General features: G+C 37.7%; 1 protein-coding gene across 5 annotated transcripts in view; it reads right to left on the reverse strand.

Moving 5' to 3' along the window:
• The window catches only part of iffo1b (intermediate filament family orphan 1b), a 49,757-nt gene that overhangs the window by 15,204 nt on the left and 12,929 nt on the right, over positions 1-21,624 (reverse strand). For 4 of the 5 annotated variants that reach the window (XM_009292206.5, XM_073925982.1, XM_009292205.5 and 1 more), the window contains exons 3-6: positions 16,759-16,854; positions 11,757-11,897; positions 6,030-6,217; positions 2,872-2,992 (exon numbers count right to left, since the gene is read on the reverse strand). In XM_009292206.5, the coding sequence (XP_009290481.2) occupies positions 2,872-2,992; positions 6,030-6,217; positions 11,757-11,897; positions 16,759-16,854 (546 nt within the window). Of the gene's footprint in view, positions 1-2,871; positions 2,993-6,029; positions 6,218-11,756; positions 14,235-14,287; positions 16,855-21,624 lie in introns of those variants that run through there. The other variant, XR_012392070.1, reaches the window with a different exon arrangement.

Raw genomic sequence — 21,624 nt, forward strand, 5'->3', positions numbered from 1 at the left:
CATGGTGCATGGTCTAAAAGGGTTGAGTTTATTTTCTTAATGAGTTATAGGTGTGTTTTGAGAATAAACCAATCAGAGTCTCATCTCCCATTCCCTTTAAGAGCCAGCAGCGTCGCGCCAAGAGCGCATTCGCATATTTACAGGACGCAAAGTAAGTCTAAGTGGGAAAAATGAGCATTTCACAAGCAAACAGTTAACAGTTAACAGTTTTTTTAACAGAAAACTGTTAAACAGAGCATCTACTGCGTGAGAATGAGAGATAATGGAACTTCTTTCACATTCGCTCTTGAATAGGGAAACCTTTACGCACAGACATCAATTAGTCTATAAACAAATAATTTTGTTTGTTAAGCACAAATATTCGTTTCAAAACTATTTCTAAATTCAGTTATAATTTCCAGCAAACGAATAAATGAACAATAACAAAATGTGCTCAAAAACCTGAGTTATATCCTAAAACACATGCAGTGCCCCATATGGTCTAAAACCTGACAGGTGGGCAAATCTAAGCTTGTTTTTAATAAAACAAATATAAATATGGATATAATAAATAATACTGCTAATAATAATAACATTATACAAAAGCAAATTGTAATGAATGAACTGAAAAAGCCTCCTGAGAGGCTTAAGACATAAAAGCAGTGATTTTTCATATTTATGTAGGCTAGAATGTAATATGTTTTGTAATATTTTAATCCTTTATATTTATATCCTATATCTACTCTTATTATATCCTATATATATCCTTAATATTTACATTTTTTCATATGTAAAGATATTTGCCTATTGCTCTCTTGTGCGTATTAAGCAGTGCGTAAGCGAGGTGCAAAAACTCTGCGCCGGAGTTTAGACCGGGTTAGTTTTGGTCTAATGAAAAATCTATTATAGTTTCTTAAGATAGCAACGCGCCAGCGGTCCGCCTCAGAACGCCTCCCTTTTTAGACCAGAACGCCTATGGGCACACAAATGAGCGCTTATGCATTTGCTATTTAAACAGCGTAGCGCAACGCCTCAAAACGACTCTTGCACCAAGCTGCAACTACCAAAAGATTATTGCGCCGTGCCTTGCGCCACACTGCGCCGGGTGTATGATAGGGCCCTAGGTGTGAAAGCACCCTGAGACAGCTATAAGTACAGACATAAGGAAATGAAGAGAGTGTAAAAGAAGGTAGGGTTATAAAATAGCAGAGCATTATTGGAAGGTTATGACTTGACTGTATGTATGGCATAATACTACACAATGTTGGGAAAGTTTCCCAGAGATGGGTAGCGACTGGAAGGGCATCCGCTGCATAAAAAAGTGCTGGATAAGTTGCCGCTTTATTCCGCTGTGGCGACCCTGGATTAATAAAGGGACTAAGCCGACAAGAAAATGAATGAATGTTGGGAAAGATATAAAAACATAATTCTGGGAAAAAGCAAATGCAAGAAATTATTATTATTTATTTATTTTTTACAAAAATAAGATACAATATAAGATTTAGTTTTCTAAAAAAACTGTTAGATTGAAGATTAATTGTAAAGATAGATAGTAACATGGTAAAAAAAAATTGCAAAATGGTACTGCAAAGGCATTGCGAAGAAGCATTTATGTTTCATTGCAAATAAACATTCCCACAAGAACTTAACTGCTATTAAAGGATATTAAAAATATATAAAATATGCTGAACAAACAGCCGGACATTGCCCAATGACCAACATTTGGCTTGGAGTGTCTCAGCCCTAAGCCAATCAATTAAGAGGTCAAGTGCATACTAATGTAAAAAATACAGTAGTAAAACCAGTTTCATTTTAAATAAAAAAATTTATTGAAAACCCAGTGTCACATTAAAGTGTGTCAAAGGTTCAAAAAAGTCAAAAGGATAGAAAAGAGCATATACAGTACAGTTGAATCCAGAATTATTAGCCCCCCTGAATTATTAGCAACCCTGTTTATTTTTTCCCCAATTTCTGTTTAACGGAGAGAAGATTTTTTTCAACACACTTCTAAACATATTAGTTTTAATAACTCATTTCTAATAACTGATTTATTTTATCTTTGCCATGATGACAGTAAATAATATTTTACTAGATATTTTTCAAGACAGCTTAATACAGCTTCTGTACAGCTTAAAGTGACATTTCAAGGCTTAACTAGGTTAATTAGGTTAACTAGGCAGGTTAGGGTAATTAGGCAAGTTTTTGTATAACAGGGGTTTGTTCTGTAGATAGTCGGGGGAAAAAATGCTTTAAGGGGCTAATAATTTTGTCCTTAAAATGGTGTTTAAAAAATTTAAAACTGCTTTTATTCTATCCAAAAAAAAATTCAACTGTATGACATGCACACTTTAATTCTTTAAGGGCTTTTAATGATGGAAACATTTCCATGTTTGCAAAAACATGTTAAAGGTGCCATAGAATGCATTGATACAGTAAGTTAAATTTCTCTCTGACATCTAAATAGTGCAGGTGTGTCTGATTGGGTTGAAACTAAACTTTGCAGGACACCGGCCCTCCAGGACCGAGATTAGGCACCCCTGGTTTAACAGGTCCATTTCCAACTATAGAAAATGGCCATACAAGTGCAAAATAATCATACTTCAGTTGTCCAAACTAAGTACATTTCTTCTTAAATGACAATCAACTGAAATGTTTGAGAGGTTTATTTCAGTTATAACAAGTTAAGCTATCTGGATTTACATGAGAATAAGGAAAACAATGTTCACTGAAGGTCGTTTCCAAACACTGAATACATCTTAGTCAACTTTGCCTTGATGTATCAAGATTTTTATTCTTTGGCACCTTTAACTAAATGAGGAAGTATTTTAATATAATAATAAATACCAATAAATGCCACATAAATACCAATGTTTCAAAATGAGGTGCACTAACCTCGCCCTGACTGGTGTCTGTTGATACAGTGCATCCTGGGAAATCCTCCCAGAGAAGAAGCGTTTCTTCTGTCTCTTCCCAAGCCAGAGAGTCACAATCATCTTCAAACTCACACTCACGCCTAAAAAAAGATACATTTCACTAGTAACAAAAAGACTTTATAAAAAACAACAACAACAACAACAACAGCACATAAAGCAGTTGACAATTAAGGCATAAATATATGTCAAGTTCAAAGAATAAATTGGTGTGATGTATTTTTTTTTTAACAAAATTAGGCCAATTTAAAACATACAACTGAACTTTAGCAGGACACAACTGGTGACAAATCTGATCTAAAAAAATTCACATGCCCAATAGGATTGTCATTAAAAAATCTATGTAATTTCCTGCAAGTGGAAAAAATGCAGGCATATAAGCATATACAATATCTGAGTTTGGAGGTGTGCAGTTAATCATGACAATATAGATAATTTCCTAAAATATGATCTGACTGTTGACTATATTAGCACCCCTTTGTGTTAGTAGTTATAGTTCAACTATAGTCAAGTATAGTTCTGTGTAGCTAACTGGTAAAGAATTGTGTTATAGCAGCACAACAATGGGTTTGATCCAAAGAAATACACATACTGATAAAACTGAAATTCACCAAACAAATTAACTATATCAGCATTCTGTAGTACTATATTTTTGATTATTTCCTGTTTTCTTTATAAAGTTGTTTAATACTGTATAGAGCACAATAGAAATAGCAATTGCTTGTCTAAAGAGTTTGCAAAAATCATAAAAGTAAATTTAGCACACTGGAAATAGGGGAAAAGGTGAGAAAAACATGTAAACTCCACACTATGGGCCCTATACACCCAGTGCAATGTGGTGCAAGGCGTGACGCAATTGTTGTTTGCTAGTTTCAGCTTGGCACAAAAGTCGTTTTGACATTTTGTGCCATGCTGTTTGAATAGCAAATGCATTTGCGCTCATATGTGCGCCCATAGGCGTTCTAGTCTAAAAAGGAAGGCGTGTTGAGGCGCATTGCTGGCGCGTTGCTATTTTGAGAAACTATAATAGATTTTTCAATAGACCCGAACAAAGCCGGTCTATTGTCCAGCGCAGAGCGAGTTAGTTGTGTGCCTCGCTTACACATTGCTTAATACACACAAGATGTAGAGCAATACGCAAATATATCTTTAAATATGAAAAATAATTAAAATATTCTATATATATATATATATATATATATATATATATATATATATATATATATATATATATATATATATATATATATATATATATATATATATATATTTATATAAGGATATATATATGATATAAATATAAAGGATTACAATATTACAAAACATTATTTTCTAGCCTACATAAATATAAAAAACAAACTTTCATGCCTTCTTCATTTCGGGGGTCTTTTTCAGTTTATTCGTGACAATTTGCTTTTGTATAATGTTATTATTTTTAGCAGTATTATTTATTATATCCATATTTATATTTGTTTTATTAAAAACAAGCTTAAGTTTGCTCACCTGTCAGGTTTTAGACCATATGGGGCACAGCATGTGTATTTAAATATAACTCAGGTTTTTAACCACACTTCGTTACTATTGTTCATTTATTTGTTTGCTGGAAATTAGAACTGAATTTAGAAATAGTTTTGAAACAAATCTTTGCGCTTAACAAACAAAATTAGTCATTTATAGGCTAATTGATGTCTGTGCGTACAAGGTTTCTCTATCCACAGGAGCGAAAGTGAAAGTAGATAATGAGGAGGCTTATCTCTCATTCTCACGCTGTCGATGCTCTGTTTAACTGTTTTCTTGCTAGTAAAAAGCTCAGTTTTTCCACTTCCACTTACTTTACATCATGTAAATAGCAAACGTGCCATGGCCCGATGCAATGGTAAAGGTAATGGGAGATGAGACTCTGATTGGTTTATTCTCAAAACACACCTAAAACTCATTTAGATAGTGGATTCTGACACGCCCTTAATGCGTTTGCACCCTGCGCTTTGCACTTTGCGCATGGATCCCAATGTGTTTCTAAACAAACCTACATTTTGCCAGACAATGCTTTTTAAACAAACTGTATACTATAAAAAACTTCATAAAAACTGTATACTATAAAATGTAACCATAGGTTGTAAAGAGTGGCTTGCATAAACAATTGTTTAGAATTTAAAGTTGTAATGCTAATTTAAAAAAACAGAAACTTGTTTATTTTAATCATGTTTTTTTATGATTACTACTGTAAACCTGCCTACTTTAAAGCATTAAATGCTATATAAACTATACATGACTTGACTTGAGTGCTGCATTGTAATGATTAAACACTTTCATAAACAATTTCCACCCAACATTTTTAATTCTGTTATTAATGTCTCATCCTTATGTTAATCCAATGTCCTAAGATCTTTGTTCTACTTCAGAACACAAATTAAAACATTTTAAATGAAATCCTCCATAGCAACAGTCCTGAGAAGAAACCAAAAACAACAAAACAATCCATGTGACTTCATTGGTTCAACTTTAATCAGATGAACACTTTTATCGACCAGAAAAAAAAAAAAAAAAACAGTAAAAATGACTGTCAGTCTGTTTTCAACATAAGATGAGAGTGCGTTTTAACCATGCTGTTACGGTGTGTTGTGCTGCTGACCTTTAATGGCAATACGGTAGTTTGACCATAGGAAATGTGCACTCTGATCTGATGTGGAAGAGAAAACATTAAAAAATAAAGCTATTTCTACCATTTTATTGGCAAACAAAAATCTTCTTGGAGCTTTGTATGTTGTTTACAGCAGAAGCACTGAGGTTACATAAATGTTTTGAGAAAGTTTACGGTTCTTTTTCTGGACATCTTGGGATCATTGCTGTATAAGAGCTCTCGGATTTATCTAAAATATCTTAACTTATGTTAAGAAGAAGAATGAAAGCCTCATGAGACATAAGGGTGAGTAATTATTAATAACAGAATATTGCTGTTTTTTGGGTGAACTAACCCATGTGCTATTTTTGTTGTGCTTTTATTTTGTTCCAATTCATTTTTACTCCTAGTAAAGACTTTAAAAGCATATGTATGAGCAAACTAAGCCCTTAGAAAGTGCAGCACTGTTCAAACATTGCAAAGCATTTGTAATCTCTCACAGTTGGGTCAACATTCTTTGCATCTCCTCATTGATTTGGAGGGTTGAAGGGGTGCAGACTTCATCCTCTCGCGCACCACCTCCATCACTCTCAGAGGTGCTGACTGGCTCATCTGTCTCACTACCATTGGCAGGTTGTGAGGCTTGTTTACGGGCACGAGAGGTGATGGCATTTTGAGGGCTTGGAACCTGAGAGGGAAAGAGAAAAAGATGGTTAGTTCATTTAATAACTTTAATTTTTTTTTAACCCAGCCAAGTACTGAAACAAACATACACAGAGGTTTATACACCAGGTTGGACAGCTCCCTCTTTCACACATAGGCATGGGACGATAACGGTTTTCAAGGCAGTTTGGAAAAGTCAAGGTTTTAAAACAACACAACGTTCCTTTGGTATTAGTAAGATTTTTTATTTACTTTTTTTTTTTAGGACAGCAGTATCTCAGGCAGAAAAGATATCAAAGGATGCCATTTGTAAAGAAATCTGTGTTTTTGAAACTAACAAAGACAGTAGAAGTCTATAATTAATTTGAATGATTTAGCCTGACATGTTTACTGTTTCAAAATACTTTAAATGTTTCCCAAATTACAATATATTGTGTGCAAAGGGAAACAAGGTTGTGTTTTTTACCTAGACATTTAAAAAGAACATATATTAGAGCAGAAATCACAATACCATGATACAGTAAAACCGTGATTTTTATATACAAAGGTTATCATACGGTCATAATCTTATACCGGCCCATGCCTATTCACACACAAGGCAATACACATCAGTTCAGTGTGACACTAAAGCAGACATCAGCAGAAAATCACAGCAGCTGAGTCAGAAACATAGAGTGGAGGCAGGGATGTCATCGGATTTACAAAGGTTCAAGATTATACGTAGGTGACATTCACGGCAGGAAATCTCCTTTCCTTTCAATAAAACATCAAACCTGAAAACAATATCTGGTTGGAGCATGGAGATCATATCATTTACATTTTACAGTAATAAAAGCAAGCAGTTGAGATATTTAGAGATTAAAACCAAGCAATGTTTTGAGGCAATTCTTTTTCTTTCTTTTTTTGTAAAGAAAGAATTTGATTTTACTCAGCAAATGTAAAATCTATTGACAACATTGACAGAAAATACATTTACAATGGTACAAATGATTTTCATAAAAAAAGCTGCTTCTCAATCTCAAAATCTCAAAAATACCTAACATGATTTCCACAAATATATAAAGCAGGATTTTAAACAGTTTTATTTCAGCAGTTGTTTTTACCTCTGTGACTGTCTCGTGTGCCTGGGTAAATGGTGGATCTGCCTGAACAGCTGCGCAGATGTACAAATCTACATTTGTTGACAGACAGTTTGTGCTACTTATCAGAATTATAGGAATTGTCGACCCAACAAATTTTTAATCGGATGAACATTTTTTTAGTCTTATGCTTTATATAACAATATACCTGAATATAAAAATGCAAATACATTTAGATCATTGACTTTAATCATTACTACTGGACTGTAAGAAGAGACTTTCAACCAGCCCAAGCAAATTTGTTTCTGAAGACAATCACCTACTGCACCTTTAACTAGGGTAATATGGTTAACTAAGTTAGGGTAATTAGGCCAGTCATTGGACAACAGAGGTTTGTTCTGTAGCCAATCAGAAAAACAAATCTTAAGTGGGCTAATAATATTGACATTACCAGTTTTTAAACTGCTATTTTCCTAAAATAGATTTTCCCACCGAACTAAAAAAACAAGACCACCTTGCTCTATTAAATATCACTTAAGAAACATTTTAAAAGGAATTAACATCTGTATATTATGGAGACCCATAATATATAAGGGACGTGATGGTGGAGAAAAAAAAAATGGGTGGGAGAAAAAAAAAAAAACTAGTGATAGGTAAACATATTTTTGAAAGTTTTTGCGTTAACTCTCAAAAATGTCTTGCTTTATATTGCAAACGTTCCCCCCAAAAAACTGTTGTTCGACAAACACTTCACTTCATACATGACAACCCTGTTTTGCCGCGATTCTACCGTATTTTACATCACATCTTATTATTAGGTATTTACCCATATTTCTCTCATATTTCTAAACTGGAAAGCATGTTGTAATTAATATAAAAATGTCTGAATTCACTTTCTTTCCATTAAAGCTGAGCGTCGATCAACGCCACTCATATGCAACCTCTCAATCAGTGAATGCATGTATAAGCGCTGACTGACTCCCAGATCAACTGTACACGCTATTTAAAGAGGAACTTAAGTGCAGGACAATTTGGGATTCGGTTGTGTGTTTAAACAGACAAATACATTTAATATGTAAACATGCTCAGACGTCCTGCGTGTTTTATATCAAACACAACTAAATTCCTCTTAAATGAGCACAAACGGTTATGCTTTTGTTATATATCAGTGTGACACCTTTGTTATCAAATAAAACAAAATGAGAGATTAAATGGCTGCTCTTCACTTGTTTGATAACAAAGGTGTCACTTTAAATGGCATGTACAGAAGCTGATCTAGGATCAGTTTATCATACGGAGCGCGTCCATTAGTCAGTGCATGTACATGCATTCACTGTCACATCCGTCTGTGACCACCTGAGGGCGCTGTAGTGCTCTAGGACTTTGTAGGCGCTACAGTGCCCCAGGAAAGAACTACATTTTCACACATCCCACGCGCATACACCGGAACACTTACACTGACCCGTCATCTCATCTGTTCTGTGTTACTGTTGATTATCTGGACTATATATTCTACCATTTCACCTCAGTTTGTCATCGCGTCGTTTGTCTTCCTTGTCTTCCTGCTCCTAGTAAGTTTGTTCCTGATCTTGCCTTGTAGTTTGCCAAAGTCTAGTTCGTGTTTATCCGTCTTGTTTTGTTGTTGATTTGTCACTTTTTATTTTTAAGATTTTGTATTTTTTGTCACTGTTTTCTGCACTTAACATCTATTAAATCTGCACTTGAATCCACAATCTTTTGTTCCCGTTTTGATATTGTTTTGATCACGCTAACGTGACAGAACGACGCGATCACAATATGGATTCAGCAGATGATAGATTAGTGCGTATAAAGCAGGGTAACCGCTCCGTTGAGCGTTATATTAAGGAGTTTTTGGAGCTAGCCCCGAAGAGCTCTCATAGTGATATTTTGCTTATGATGTTTTTTCGGGGAGGACTTTTGGATCCAGTCCGTTCCCAAATGCCACCGTATGAGGAGGACTGGAACCTGTATCGGTTCATTGAAGCAGCTTTGTTGATCGCTGGCTCCCCTCTCTCTGTTGCCCTGAGGGAGGAGAACCCTCAGGAGGGAGGCCTGAGTGGAGGGCAACAGGGAGGGATATTTTCGGGGCCAGCTGATTTAACCAAGGGAAAGAGGAGAGAGGCAGGACTGGAGTTGCGGCCTTATCCGCGTCGGGCTGTCCGAAGATCACCTTTTTCTGAGCCTCTAGAGAGCCTGCTTGAACTGTGTGGAACCCCAGTGTCTGCTCCAGTCCCACAATGCCCGCCAGTGTCGGCTCCAGCTCCAGAGCAAGCTCCCTCACCTGTTAACTATGCTCTCCCATCTCAAACCACCAGACGGAGGAGGCGTAGGAACAGGATTGCTCACGCCCCAGAAAGTCCACCAGTGTCGGCTCCAGCCCCCGAGCGCCCGCCAGTGTCGGCTCCAGCCCCCGAGCGCCCGCCAGTGTCGGCTCCAGCCCCCAAGCGCCCGCCAGTGTCGGCTCCAGCCCCCGAGCGCCCGCCAGTGTCGGCTCCAGCCCCCGAGCGCCCGCCAGTGTCGGCTCCAGCCCCCGAGCGCCCGCCAGTGTCGGCTCCAGCCCCCGAGCGCCCGCCAGTGTCGGCTCCAGCCCCCGAGCGCCCGCCAGTGTCGGCTCCAGCCCCCGAGCGCCCGCCAGTGTCGGCTCCAGCCCCCGAGCGCCCGCCAGTGTCGGCTCCAGCCCCAGAGCGCCCGCCAGTGTCGGCTCCAGCCCCCGAGCGCAGTACAATGCCAGTTCCAGTCCGGCTCCTGGCCCTGCCGGCCCCAGCCCGGCTCCTGGCCCTGCCGGCCCCAGCCCGGCTCCTGGCCCTGCCGGCCCCAGCCCGACTCCTGGCCCTGCGGGCCCCAGCCCGGCTCCTGGCCCTGCCGGCCCCAGCCCGGCTCCTGGCCCTGCCGGCCCCAGCCCGGCTCCTGGCATTACCAACGCCATCCAGACGTCTTGCCCTGCCGGCACCTCCCAGACGTCTTGCCCTGCCGGCCCCAGTCCGGCTCCATGCCCTGCCTGTTCCAGTCCGGCTCCTTGATTTGCCGACCTCGCTCGGGCTCCCTGCTCTGCCGACTCCAGCCCAGCTGCCTCCAGTCCCGCCGGCTCCAGCCCAGCTGCCTCCTGTCCTGCCGGCTCCAGCCCAGCTGCCTCCAGTCCCGCCGGCTCCAGCCCAGCTGCCTCCAGTCCCGCCGGCTCCAGCCCAGCTGCCTCCTGTTCCGCCGGCCCTCCTAAAGACCCCTGCCTTGTGTCCCCTAAGGGATTATCCATGGGTCATCCCTCCCGACCCTCCCTGGTGGTCCTTCCCACTACTTGGGACGGATTCACCGGCCGCACCCTGGCTTCCTGCTGGGGTGCCTGACCCACAGAATGACCCTGATATGACCCTCCCATCCCTCCCTTTGTTCCTGCTCCGCTCCGCCCCTCCTCTTGGAACCAGTCTGGGAGCGTCTGGAAGCCGCTCTTTAGAGGGGGGGTAATGTCACATCCGTCTGTGACCACCTGAGGGCGCTGTAGTGCTCTAGGACTTTGTAGGCGCTACAGTGCCCCAGGAAAGAACTACATTTTCACACATCCCACGCGCATACACCGGAACACTTACACTGACCCGTCATCTCATCTGTTCTGTGTTACTGTTGATTATCTGGACTATATATTCTACCATTTCACCTCAGTTTGTCATCGCGTCGTTTGTCTTCCTTGTCTTCCTGCTCCTAGTAAGTTTGTTCCTGATCTTGCCTTGTAGTTTGCCAAAGTCTAGTTCGTGTTTATCCGTCTTGTTTTGTTGTTGATTTGTCACTTTTTATTTTTGAGATTTTGTATTTTTTGTCACTGTTTTCTGCACTTAACATCTATTAAATCTGCACTTGAATCCACAATCTTTTGTTCCAGTTTTGATATTGTTTTGATCACGCTAACGTGACATTCACTGATTCAGAGGTTGCATGAGAGATTCTGATAGATGCACAGCTTAAATGGAAAGAAGGTTAACTCAGATATTTTTATATTAATTTTAACATGCTTTCAAGATTAAAAATATGTGAGAAATATGAGAAAATAACTAATAATAGGAAATAATTGTAAAATATGAGACAATCCCAGCAAAAACCAGAGGGTTGTCATGTATGAAGTGAAGTGTTTGTCGAACAACAGTTTTGCGAGGGCTCGCATAACATATTTGCGAGATAACACAAAACATTTTTGCGAGGGAACGCAAAAACTTTCAAAAATATGTTTACCTATCACTCGGTTTTTTTTTTTTTCACCTATTTTTTTCGTTACCATCACGTCCCTTCCAGATCTCCGTAGTACGTGACTGTACAAATAACATTAAATTAAAATATATATTTGTTTTAGTTAGCTCATACATAGCTCAGTAAATAAAGATATTTAGACTTTATCAGGCAATAATTGTGCGCCTGCAATGGAGGTTAAACATGTAGCATAACAATAATGACTAAGATTTTGTGTGAGTGTGTGAATACCTTAAAGATCTTGATAGGATCTTCGCAGTTTCTTTGTTGGGCGACATCACACAGACGAGCTGTGATGTCAATGCGTCTGCAGATGTCCATGTCCACTTTCATGGCCTTCTCTTGGATTTTACTGTCCAGCTCCGACAGGTTCTGTAGGTGTCATATGAAACAAGACTAGTCAGATAACTAATAACCATTGTCTATGAAGCATTCATATACTGGAGTTTCAGATGATGTGAAACTGAAAATGTCTATTTTTGCACACCACACAACGAGGAAAGCTGTGATGTGGGTATCATTCCTTATACACACAACTAACGGCTCATGTGTGTATTGAACTCATTCACCAAAACAGACTATTTTTAACTCTTTGAACTAAATGATAAATCATTTCTGGGAAAAGTATTTGATACAAAGGAGCACAATGTCTCATTTTCAGATAAATCTGTGAAACGCATTGAAATAAACACGCTGAAATAAACAAAGTGCTAATCGGGGAATGTGGGGGAATTCTACTTAGCAAACGCCTTTGTGTGAAAACATTTCTGTGAACAAAAGCTCCTATATATTTAAAAAAAAAATGTAATGATGACTGTGGTATGCTTTTAAAAATTGTAAGTACCATGAATGTAGTGGCCATGAATGCACACACTGTTCACAAGCTTGACACAAACAAACCTGACTGTGTGGCTTTTTTTATTTTGACTTTGCACAAGTAATGCAGTGAAGAATAGATAGCTAAATACGCTGCTTTTCAGCTGGTTAGTGGTGTTCTTGGTGGTGCCAATTAACCAATGTGATCAACCAATGATGCCTATTACCTAGTACTCTTTGACTATTAAATATTTAGTATTTTAATTGGGGCTGCACGATATTGGAAAAATGTAGCATTGCAGTATTGTTTTATTTTGTGATATACAATGCCATAGGCATGCAATTTGGCCAGATAACCTACTATCTCTATTTGCAATATATATAATAATTAATATGATAAATAATGATAAATATTGTGAGCGACACAGGGGCTCAGTGGTTAGCATTGTCGCCTCACAACAAGAAGGTCGCTGGTTTGAGTCCTGTATGCTTCCAAATGCTTTAGTATTTACTATAATACTTTTTTTTTCATGTGACAGCTTACACAGTATACCGCCTCTATAACAGGCAGATATATTTCAGTTAAATAGAAAACTAGGCGCTCTTCATGATATAAGGATCATGTCCAACATATGTGTTTATTTTCTGTTTATATCTCATTTGAAATATGGTATTAACTGCAAAAATACTGACTTTACTTTCTGCCCTCCATCTGAATTTCACACATCACCAGACCCATGTGATTGAAAACAACCTATATAGAGATGTCCAGCTGGTTTAAATGGTTAAAAAAATGGTTAGGCACAGCTTTGTCCAAGCGATGGTTTGGAGTACCATCTTGTGTAAAAAAATGGTTTAGGAACCATTAGCAAGTAATCACAGGAACAGTAGTAACAGGCTGGTTTTCACTGAGTGGTTCAGTTGATCATGGTTTGCATTTATTTTGGTTTACACTGTCAGAAGTACTAAAATAGCAAACTGTGACATACCACTTTTTTGGAACCATTTCGTAAGAGTGCCTAGCATAAAATATTGTCCTTCACTCACTGCTTGCTTTCGAATCATCACTTATAAACACAACAAACCAGGAGAATAATAATATATACAAATGCATAATGTAGGCAACGTAGTGGCGCAGTGGGTAGCACAATCACCTTAAATCCAGAAGGTCATTGGTTCGAGCCTTGGCTGGGTCAGTTGGCATTTTTGTGGAATTTGCATGTTCTCCCCATGTTCGTCTGGGTTTCCTCGGGGTGCCCTGGTTTTCCCCACAAGTCCAAAGACATGTGGTATAGATGAATTGGATAAGCTAAATTGAGTGTGTATGGGTGTTTCCCAGTACTGGGTTGCAGCTGGAAGGGCATCTGCTGCATAAAACATGTGCTGGATAAGTTAGCGGTTCATTCTGCTGTGGCAACCCCCAATTAATAGAGGGACTAAGCCGAAAAGAAAATAAATGAATGAATGAATGAATGAATGAATGAATGAATGACAAATGCATAATAATAAAAAAAAAAAAACAAGACTATAAAGTTGAACAGCGATAAACCATGCTCAAACTACGTTTTTCTATTCTTGTCAAGAGACCAGTTGTTTAAAATTTGTTCCATAGTTTTTACAGGGCCTAGAACAGTTTGTGTTTAAACTATAAAAAATTAGTAGCTGTGTTTTCTTTTCTCCATTTGTTTATGCTTGCCGATTGTCTATATTTGAAATAATGAACTTGAGCGTGCAAAGCACACAACATACAGGTTTTCTATTCTTGTCAAGAGACCTGTTGTCTAAAACCTGTTCCATAGTTATTTACAGGGTCTCTAATATGTCATGTTTAAATGTGTGTAAAGTATTAGCACTGGTGTTTCCTTTCTCTATTTGTGCGTGATTGCCTATTGTCTACACAGGTATGTGCCAAACCAAGCCATATCAAGGGAAAGTCCATTTATTACAATAATTTGTTTTTAAAAGAGAAACTTGTGTGTTATGTTAGTTCACTTTTTTCTCCTTCACTTTCGCCAATTGGTGAAGTTTTTTCCTTGCCGCTATCGCCACTGACTTGCATAGATGGATTATTCTTTGGACTCTCAGAAGTGAATATGAAAACACACTGAACTGAACTAATATAAACGGAAAATTTACCTGTCACTGTTTCAATTTAATATAATCTGTAAAGCTGCTTTGACACGTTCTAAATTGTAAAAGCGTTATACAAATAAAGATGAATTGAACTACACACAAAGTGGAATATTTCATGCCTTTGTTTGTTTCAGTTTGAATGATTATGAATTAAAGATGACAAAAACCAAATCCATATTTCACAAAATTAGAATATTTCATGTGAGGATCTTAAACACATGTTGGCCTTCAGAAAATTGTGTAATGTACTGTTTTATGTCCTCAGTAATTTGTTGGGCCTCCTTTTGCACTAATTACAGCATCAAGGTGGCGTGGCATGGAGACCATCACATTTGACACGGCTGAGTTGTTATGGTAGTTGCTTTGATATCGGCCTTCAGCTCGTTTGCATTTCGGGGTCTCTGTTCCCTCATGTTCCTCTTGACATTGGCCTATAGATTTTCAATGGGGTTTAAGTCAGGTGAAATTCCTGATCAATTAAGAACAGGGATACCATGGTTCTTAAACCAGATACTGGTAGCTTTGGCACTGTGTGCAGGTTCCAAATCCTGCTGGAAAGTAAAATTATCTACTAAAAAGCTGGTTGGCAGCAGGAAGCATGAAGTGCTCTAAAATGTCCTGGTTTTAAGAGTTCACACTTAGCTGATAATCAATAAATCATAATTGGCATGCTGTCCCGGGAGAGAGCCCTGAGCTCGTAATATCCTTAAGCCCGGAGCTCCCTCCCGTTAGAAGTGCGAGAGGGAAGTTTGACTGCTTGTCGCCGTGTGAGAAGTGTAAACTAAGGTTGTCTTGGATGATAATTTGTTTTAGCCGATTGGCTATGGTGTATGTTTTTTGTATTGTTGTAGGGGTGGAAGGGGGGGAACTTCAAGACAAAGATAACTGGAGTGAAAAACTATGGTTATTTATAATGCTTTAGTAATCATCTAATAGAGCAGATTACATAGCTAATCAGGTGCCAGCCGTGTTAATTATAAGCACATGATCCTCTCGAAATTAGTTTAGAAATAAACCACACATGGATGTTTCCCAGAGATGGGTTGCAGCTGGAAGGGCATCTGCTGCATAAAAATGTGCTGGATAAGTTGGCAGTTCATTCCGCTGTGGTGACCACGGATTAATAAAGGGACTACGCCAAAAAGAAAATAAATGAATGGATGGATGAATGAATGAATGAAAAAAAACACACATAGAGCTGTGTTGACTGTGGACTTAATAAAAGACAATGGACCCACACCAGCATATGACATGGCTCTCTAAACCATCACTGAAGAAACTTCACACTGGTCATTCAGCAGCTTGACTTTTGTGTTTCTCTGCTCTTCCTCCAGACTCTGGGATCTTAATTTCCAAATGAAAACCAAAATTAGCTTTTATCTGAAAAAAAAAGACTTGGGAATACTAGGAAACAAACCAGTACTTCTTCTCTTTAGCCCAGCACAGACACTTCTAACGTGTTTTTGGTTTGGGAATGGCTTGATGCATGGATTTCTACAGCTGTAGCCTATGTTATGCAGACACATGTACGTGGTGGTTCTTGATGCTCTGACACCAGCCTCTTTCACTCTTGCTTGACAATCCTCTTAAGGCTGCGGTCATACTTGTGCACCTTTTCCAGCCACATTTTCCCTTCCTCTTAACACACTATTATTATACTTAGATACTGCACTCTGTGACCATCCAGCTTCTTTTGCATTTGTCTTTTAAGACTTTTCCTCATTATGGAGGGCTCCAATAATGGTCTTCTGCACAACCGTCAAGTCGCCAGTCTTTCCCATGATTTTGAAACCTACTAGACCAGACTGAGACCATTTCAAGGCTTTGCATTCATTAGCAGACAAGATTAAAACACATGGAGCTACAATGTTGAATTTTGTCATGAAATTTTTTGTCATCTTTGATTCATAATCATTCAAATTGAAACAAACAAAGGCTTGATATATTTCACTTTGTGTTTAGTGAATTAAAATAACACACAAGTTTCACTTTTTGAAACAAATTATTGAAATAAACTGAGTTTCCCCTCAATATTCACATTTTTTGGCAAAAACCTGTATTTGAAATAATGAACTTGAGCGTGCAAACACACAATATATGAACCGCCTTTACAGCTTTCTGTACCTGTACCACTCAGTGGAAACGAGGTATCAGTGTTTGAACCTGAAAGCTATTTTTAATTGAGTGGTTATTTCCTGTGTGCTTCAGTGAGTTTGCAATATGCATTTATAGTAGAGCCAGCTTTGTGTACTTGTACTGAGTATGTTTTGCTTCTGACACTCACATTGCTCATGAGTCCTTTAAAGAGCACAAGTTCAGCTTTCAGCTGTTGGACCTTGAGGGCCAATTCATCCTGACATACTTCACTCTCCTGTAGGTCCTACACATATAGACAAAAACACATACATAGATATTATAAATAATTATTTTTGCTATACAGAAAACATATGGACATTGTGCACATATCATCATTTGGTATTTGTATACTTTAATTCATATCATGCAGCATGGCAATAAATCTACTGACTCAAATACAGAAAAAAATGAACATACAGTATTGGTATGCCCACACGGAATCTGCGCGTACAGAAATCTGCAGATTTCCACAAATTTTTAACCCATCATTGAGTCTATTTATTTAATTGTGTGTAAATGTGTGTCATTTTATATTTATTCAGTTTTTAAATTAATTATAGTCATTTTATTAATATGAAAATGTTCATATGATTTGCCTAAAATACATTTTGTAAAGTAATAGTTACTGTCTTTTAGAATATATATTATATAAAAGACTTGCTTTGTTTACCAAATCTAATAGGATTTGCATTGTAAACATTAAATACAATTTTACAAGGTATTATTTTTATTTAACATGTTAGGTTTTCAGTTACAATACACTTAAAATCATTCTCTATACATCTGAAGATTTTTTGCAATATTTAGAAACTCTCACATAAATTATGTAATGCGATATTTTAAAAGAGGTAAAAAACAATAACAAGGACCAATAATACTGTAACAAATAAACAGTTTTTTATTAATACACATTAATGTTAGTTAACCAACATTAATTTGTTCTAGGTAAAAAAAAAACATGTATTATAATAATAGAGTATTATCAATACTGCTCTAAGACTGGTTAAAGTTTAGTTAAATGTAATGACTAAACACTTAACTTGTGATTACAGACAGACAGAATCTGTGGACACTTTTTACTATTTCTGTGCAGAATATTGTAAAAAATCTACGGATTTATGTGGAATGATTTTGAGTGTATTATAACTAAAAACTAATGTTAAATAAAAAAGTTAATTTTAATAATAATAATTTGTAACTTTTATTTTAAATAATAATAATAATTCCTTACAATTATCTAGCTCTTTTCAAGACACTCAAAGTCCTTTACACAATGGAGGGTGGGGGGTGGATGTGGAGATCTCCTCATCCACCACCAATGTGCAGCATCCACCTGGATGACACGTTGGCAGCCATGCTGGGCCAGACAGCACACCACACATTAGCTGATTGGTGGAGAGGAGTAGTATTTTGATGAGGTTTGTTTTGAGAATAAACCAATTAGAGTATCATGTCCCATTGCGTTTAAGAGTCAGTTGCGTCCTGCCATAGCGCATTTGTTATTTACATGGCGGATTTTGTAAGTGTAAAAACTGAATGCTTCACCATTTCTAAATTCAGTTCTAATTTCCAGCAAGTGAATAAATGAACAGTAATAACGAAGTGTTGCCGAAAAACTTGGAGTTAATTCCAAATACACATGCTGTGCCCCATATGGTCTAAAACCTGACAGGTGGACAAATCTAAGCTTGTTTAAAATAAATCAAATAAAAATATCCATATAATAAATAATACTGCTAATAATAATAACATTATACAAAAGCAAATTGTCATAAATAAACTGAAAAGTCCCCTGAGATGAAGAAGGCATGGAGGCAGTGGTTTTTATATTTATGTAGGCTAGAAAATAATATCTTTGTAATATTTCAATCCTTTAATTTTTTTTTCATATGTAAAGATATTTGTGTATTGCTGTACATCTTGTGTGTATAAAGCAATGTTGAAGAGAGGTGCAAAACTAAAGCACTCTGCGCTGGACTTTAGACCTCCTCCTAGCTGGTCTATTGTGTAGTCTATTCCTCAAAAAAGCAACGCACCAGCAATTCGCCTTAACATGCCTCCTTTTTTAGATCAGAATGCCAATGGGTGCACATATGAGCGCAAATGCATTTGCTATTTAAACAGTGTGGTGCAAAAAGTCAAAACGACTATTGCGCCCAGCTGAAACTATTAAACAACTTTTGAGTCGCGCTTTGTGCCACATTGCGCCGGATGTATGATAGGGCCCCTACTCTTTTTAGGAAGGACATCTTTTTTGTAGGACATCCATAAAACTACTTAATCAGATTCAAGAAAGGTGAGTATGGAGTAGGGTAGTGCGATTTGGGAAAAATGTCTAATTATTAATATCTAAATGCGATTTTATTTTATTTTTGACAGATATTTTAATTGCGAATTGATATAAGATTTAATTCAAGCTTCAAGCTGGTTTTAATTTAATTCAAACTTCAGCTCAACAATCTGTAAGCTGTGGCAACAATTCTGCGACAGCTCTTAAAAATTACCTGTTTTTGTTCGGTGTCTATATCCCCTTTCACACATACAGACCTTTCCGGAAAATTGCCGGCAGGTCCTATTTAAAAATACCGGTAAATTCGTTCTAGCTATTTTCCGGAAAGAGAAGTTGTAACATTACCGGCAATTTGCCGGAATGCTGCGCTGTGTGAATGCAGAAGGAAGATTGCCGTAATAAGCGCGTGCACGTCTAGAACGTGCTGACGTGAGACGTCTGCTTTAGCCAATCACAACAGTCGGTTGTGAGAATAAAAGCCTTTGAATATTTTTCCAGACACATTTAGCTGCTACAAGTTAGTCAGATCACGTTTATGTGTTCTTCTTAATGCCAACTGTGTAAATAATCATCGATGAGATGCTTATGATAAGCCGTTGTTTGTTTACCTTCAAGCTTTGCGTGTGCCTGTGAAACAGCCTGTGAGCGCCTGTACACGCACATTTTATGAACATCTCGACATGCGAAAGTGATCCTGCGAAAGTTGTTCACAATATTGATCATCCACAGAGTTTGTAATTTAGTCAAATGTTTACAAATACAAGCGCAGCTGTTTAAAGGTCATTTGTGGTGAATGATGTCAGAATTTACCGGTATTTTGGAATAGATGTGTGAATGCTCTTTTCCGGAAAATTTCCGTAACGTCCTCGCCTGTGTGAACAGCGCTTTTTCCAGATATTTACTGGTATCACTGTGTGAAAGGGGCTAATGTCTCCATATTACAAATGCTGTTTTTCTTTGATATGAATTAATCTATTAATGCTTCTGAAGCAGCAGACTCAATAATCCCACTTTTGAGTGCTTTCCTGTTTGTTTTTATTTTCTTCTTTTTGGCCGTAGTTCAGTTGCGCAATTCTGAATTGGCAGAACGAAAGTGTGCTCACTCAATTGGCTAGTTATAAAGCCCCGTTCAGATCACACAATTTTGGCATGATTTCCTTGACATAGGGTGTCATGGGGAGTCGTAAATGACAAATGTACATCGTGAAACAAGATTAAATCATTTCTTTTTGTGTAATGTGACATAGCTCACAACAACTAATACCATGTCTGTGATGCCTCGCAGAAAGTTTAGCAAATTAAATTTTCTGAAGCATAGCGGATGGGTTTTGAAGCACTCGACCTCAGATGTTATTTGTTATTCCTGCTTATATATGTACATATATACAGTATATTTTAATTTGCAGCCTCCTGCGATTGTCTAATCGAAATGCTTCGATTTCGATAAATCACACAGCCCTAGTATAGAGGAAGGTTCAAGTTCATGCCTAAACACTCTCCTTTTCACCGTCAACAACCTGTTTTTTATTGGTCGTGTTGCATCAGTCGAAAAAACATGATATCAAAGAAGAGTGGTTGTGTTTAATTAATGACAATTTTTCTCTATTTGTATTTGATTGTTGCTACTTGTGTTTACCAGCATGGTTGACATGTAGATGAGAGTGCAGAATGTGTTTTGAGAATGAGAAAGTGTTTAGAGTTTTGCTGAAAAGTAAGTTTTGTAAGAAAAGTAAGATCTGCACATTGTGTTTTACCATGTCACATGGTTTAAGGCACAGGTGTCAAAGCTAGTTCCTGGAGGGCCGCAGCTCTGCACAGTTTAGTTCCAACCCTGATTAAACACACCTGATCAAACTAATTGAGTACTTTAGGATTGTTTGATACCAAGCGGCAACTTCCGGCTCCACCTCGGAAAGCCAAGTAACTGAAACTGCAACTCATCAACTTGCCATTGGGGACTGGCTCCAGGAAATCCAGAAGTTGGCCAATTTCACAGCTGATATAAACATGTTTATAGCCTGGTACACAAGATGGTTTTGGTGCATATAACATTTTTTTATAACTCATCCGTTTAGCTTATATTAAGTTATATTAAGTCTGCATAATTAAGGGTGTGGTCACTTGAGTGACATCTAGGTCTCGCTGGTCACCGACAATTCACCTCAGCTGATTCCGGACGATTAGCCGCTGAACTCAGCACATACATCGTATTTCTGTTATGTTTTATGTGGCTTTACACAGTCAGTTGCATTTTGGAAATATTTCCTATAATTATTAGATAATATGGCATGCTGTGTGCACTTAATTGTGCTCACAAACCATTCAGGTTGCCTCCATTTCCCAGGTGAGTAAAATTATATACTTATATACCATATCTATAAATGTATTTGTTTTACTTAAGATAATTTATCATTTATAATTGTCTTTAGACCTGTAATGCACTCCAGAATCTGACACAGGGTATCTGCAGATAACATGAAGTAATTTTTAAGACTTTTTAAGACCTTTTTAAGATCATTAAGTAATAAATTTAAGACCTATATTTCAATATCAAAAATATGCGAGAGAAAATTTTAAATCACAAAATTAGTGGTAAAATACAGTTATTTAAATTGAACAGTACTAAAGAATGGTTAAATGCACCATTGAACTACAGAAAAAAAAAAAAACATCTTAATGCTTATTCATACTTTTGTCTGGCACCGCATCGCACACCTTACGAAA

This window comes from Danio rerio, chromosome 16 (assembly GCF_049306965.1).
Source record: "Danio rerio strain Tuebingen ecotype United States chromosome 16, GRCz12tu, whole genome shotgun sequence".
Classification (NCBI taxonomy): Eukaryota; Metazoa; Chordata; class Actinopteri; order Cypriniformes; family Danionidae; genus Danio; species Danio rerio.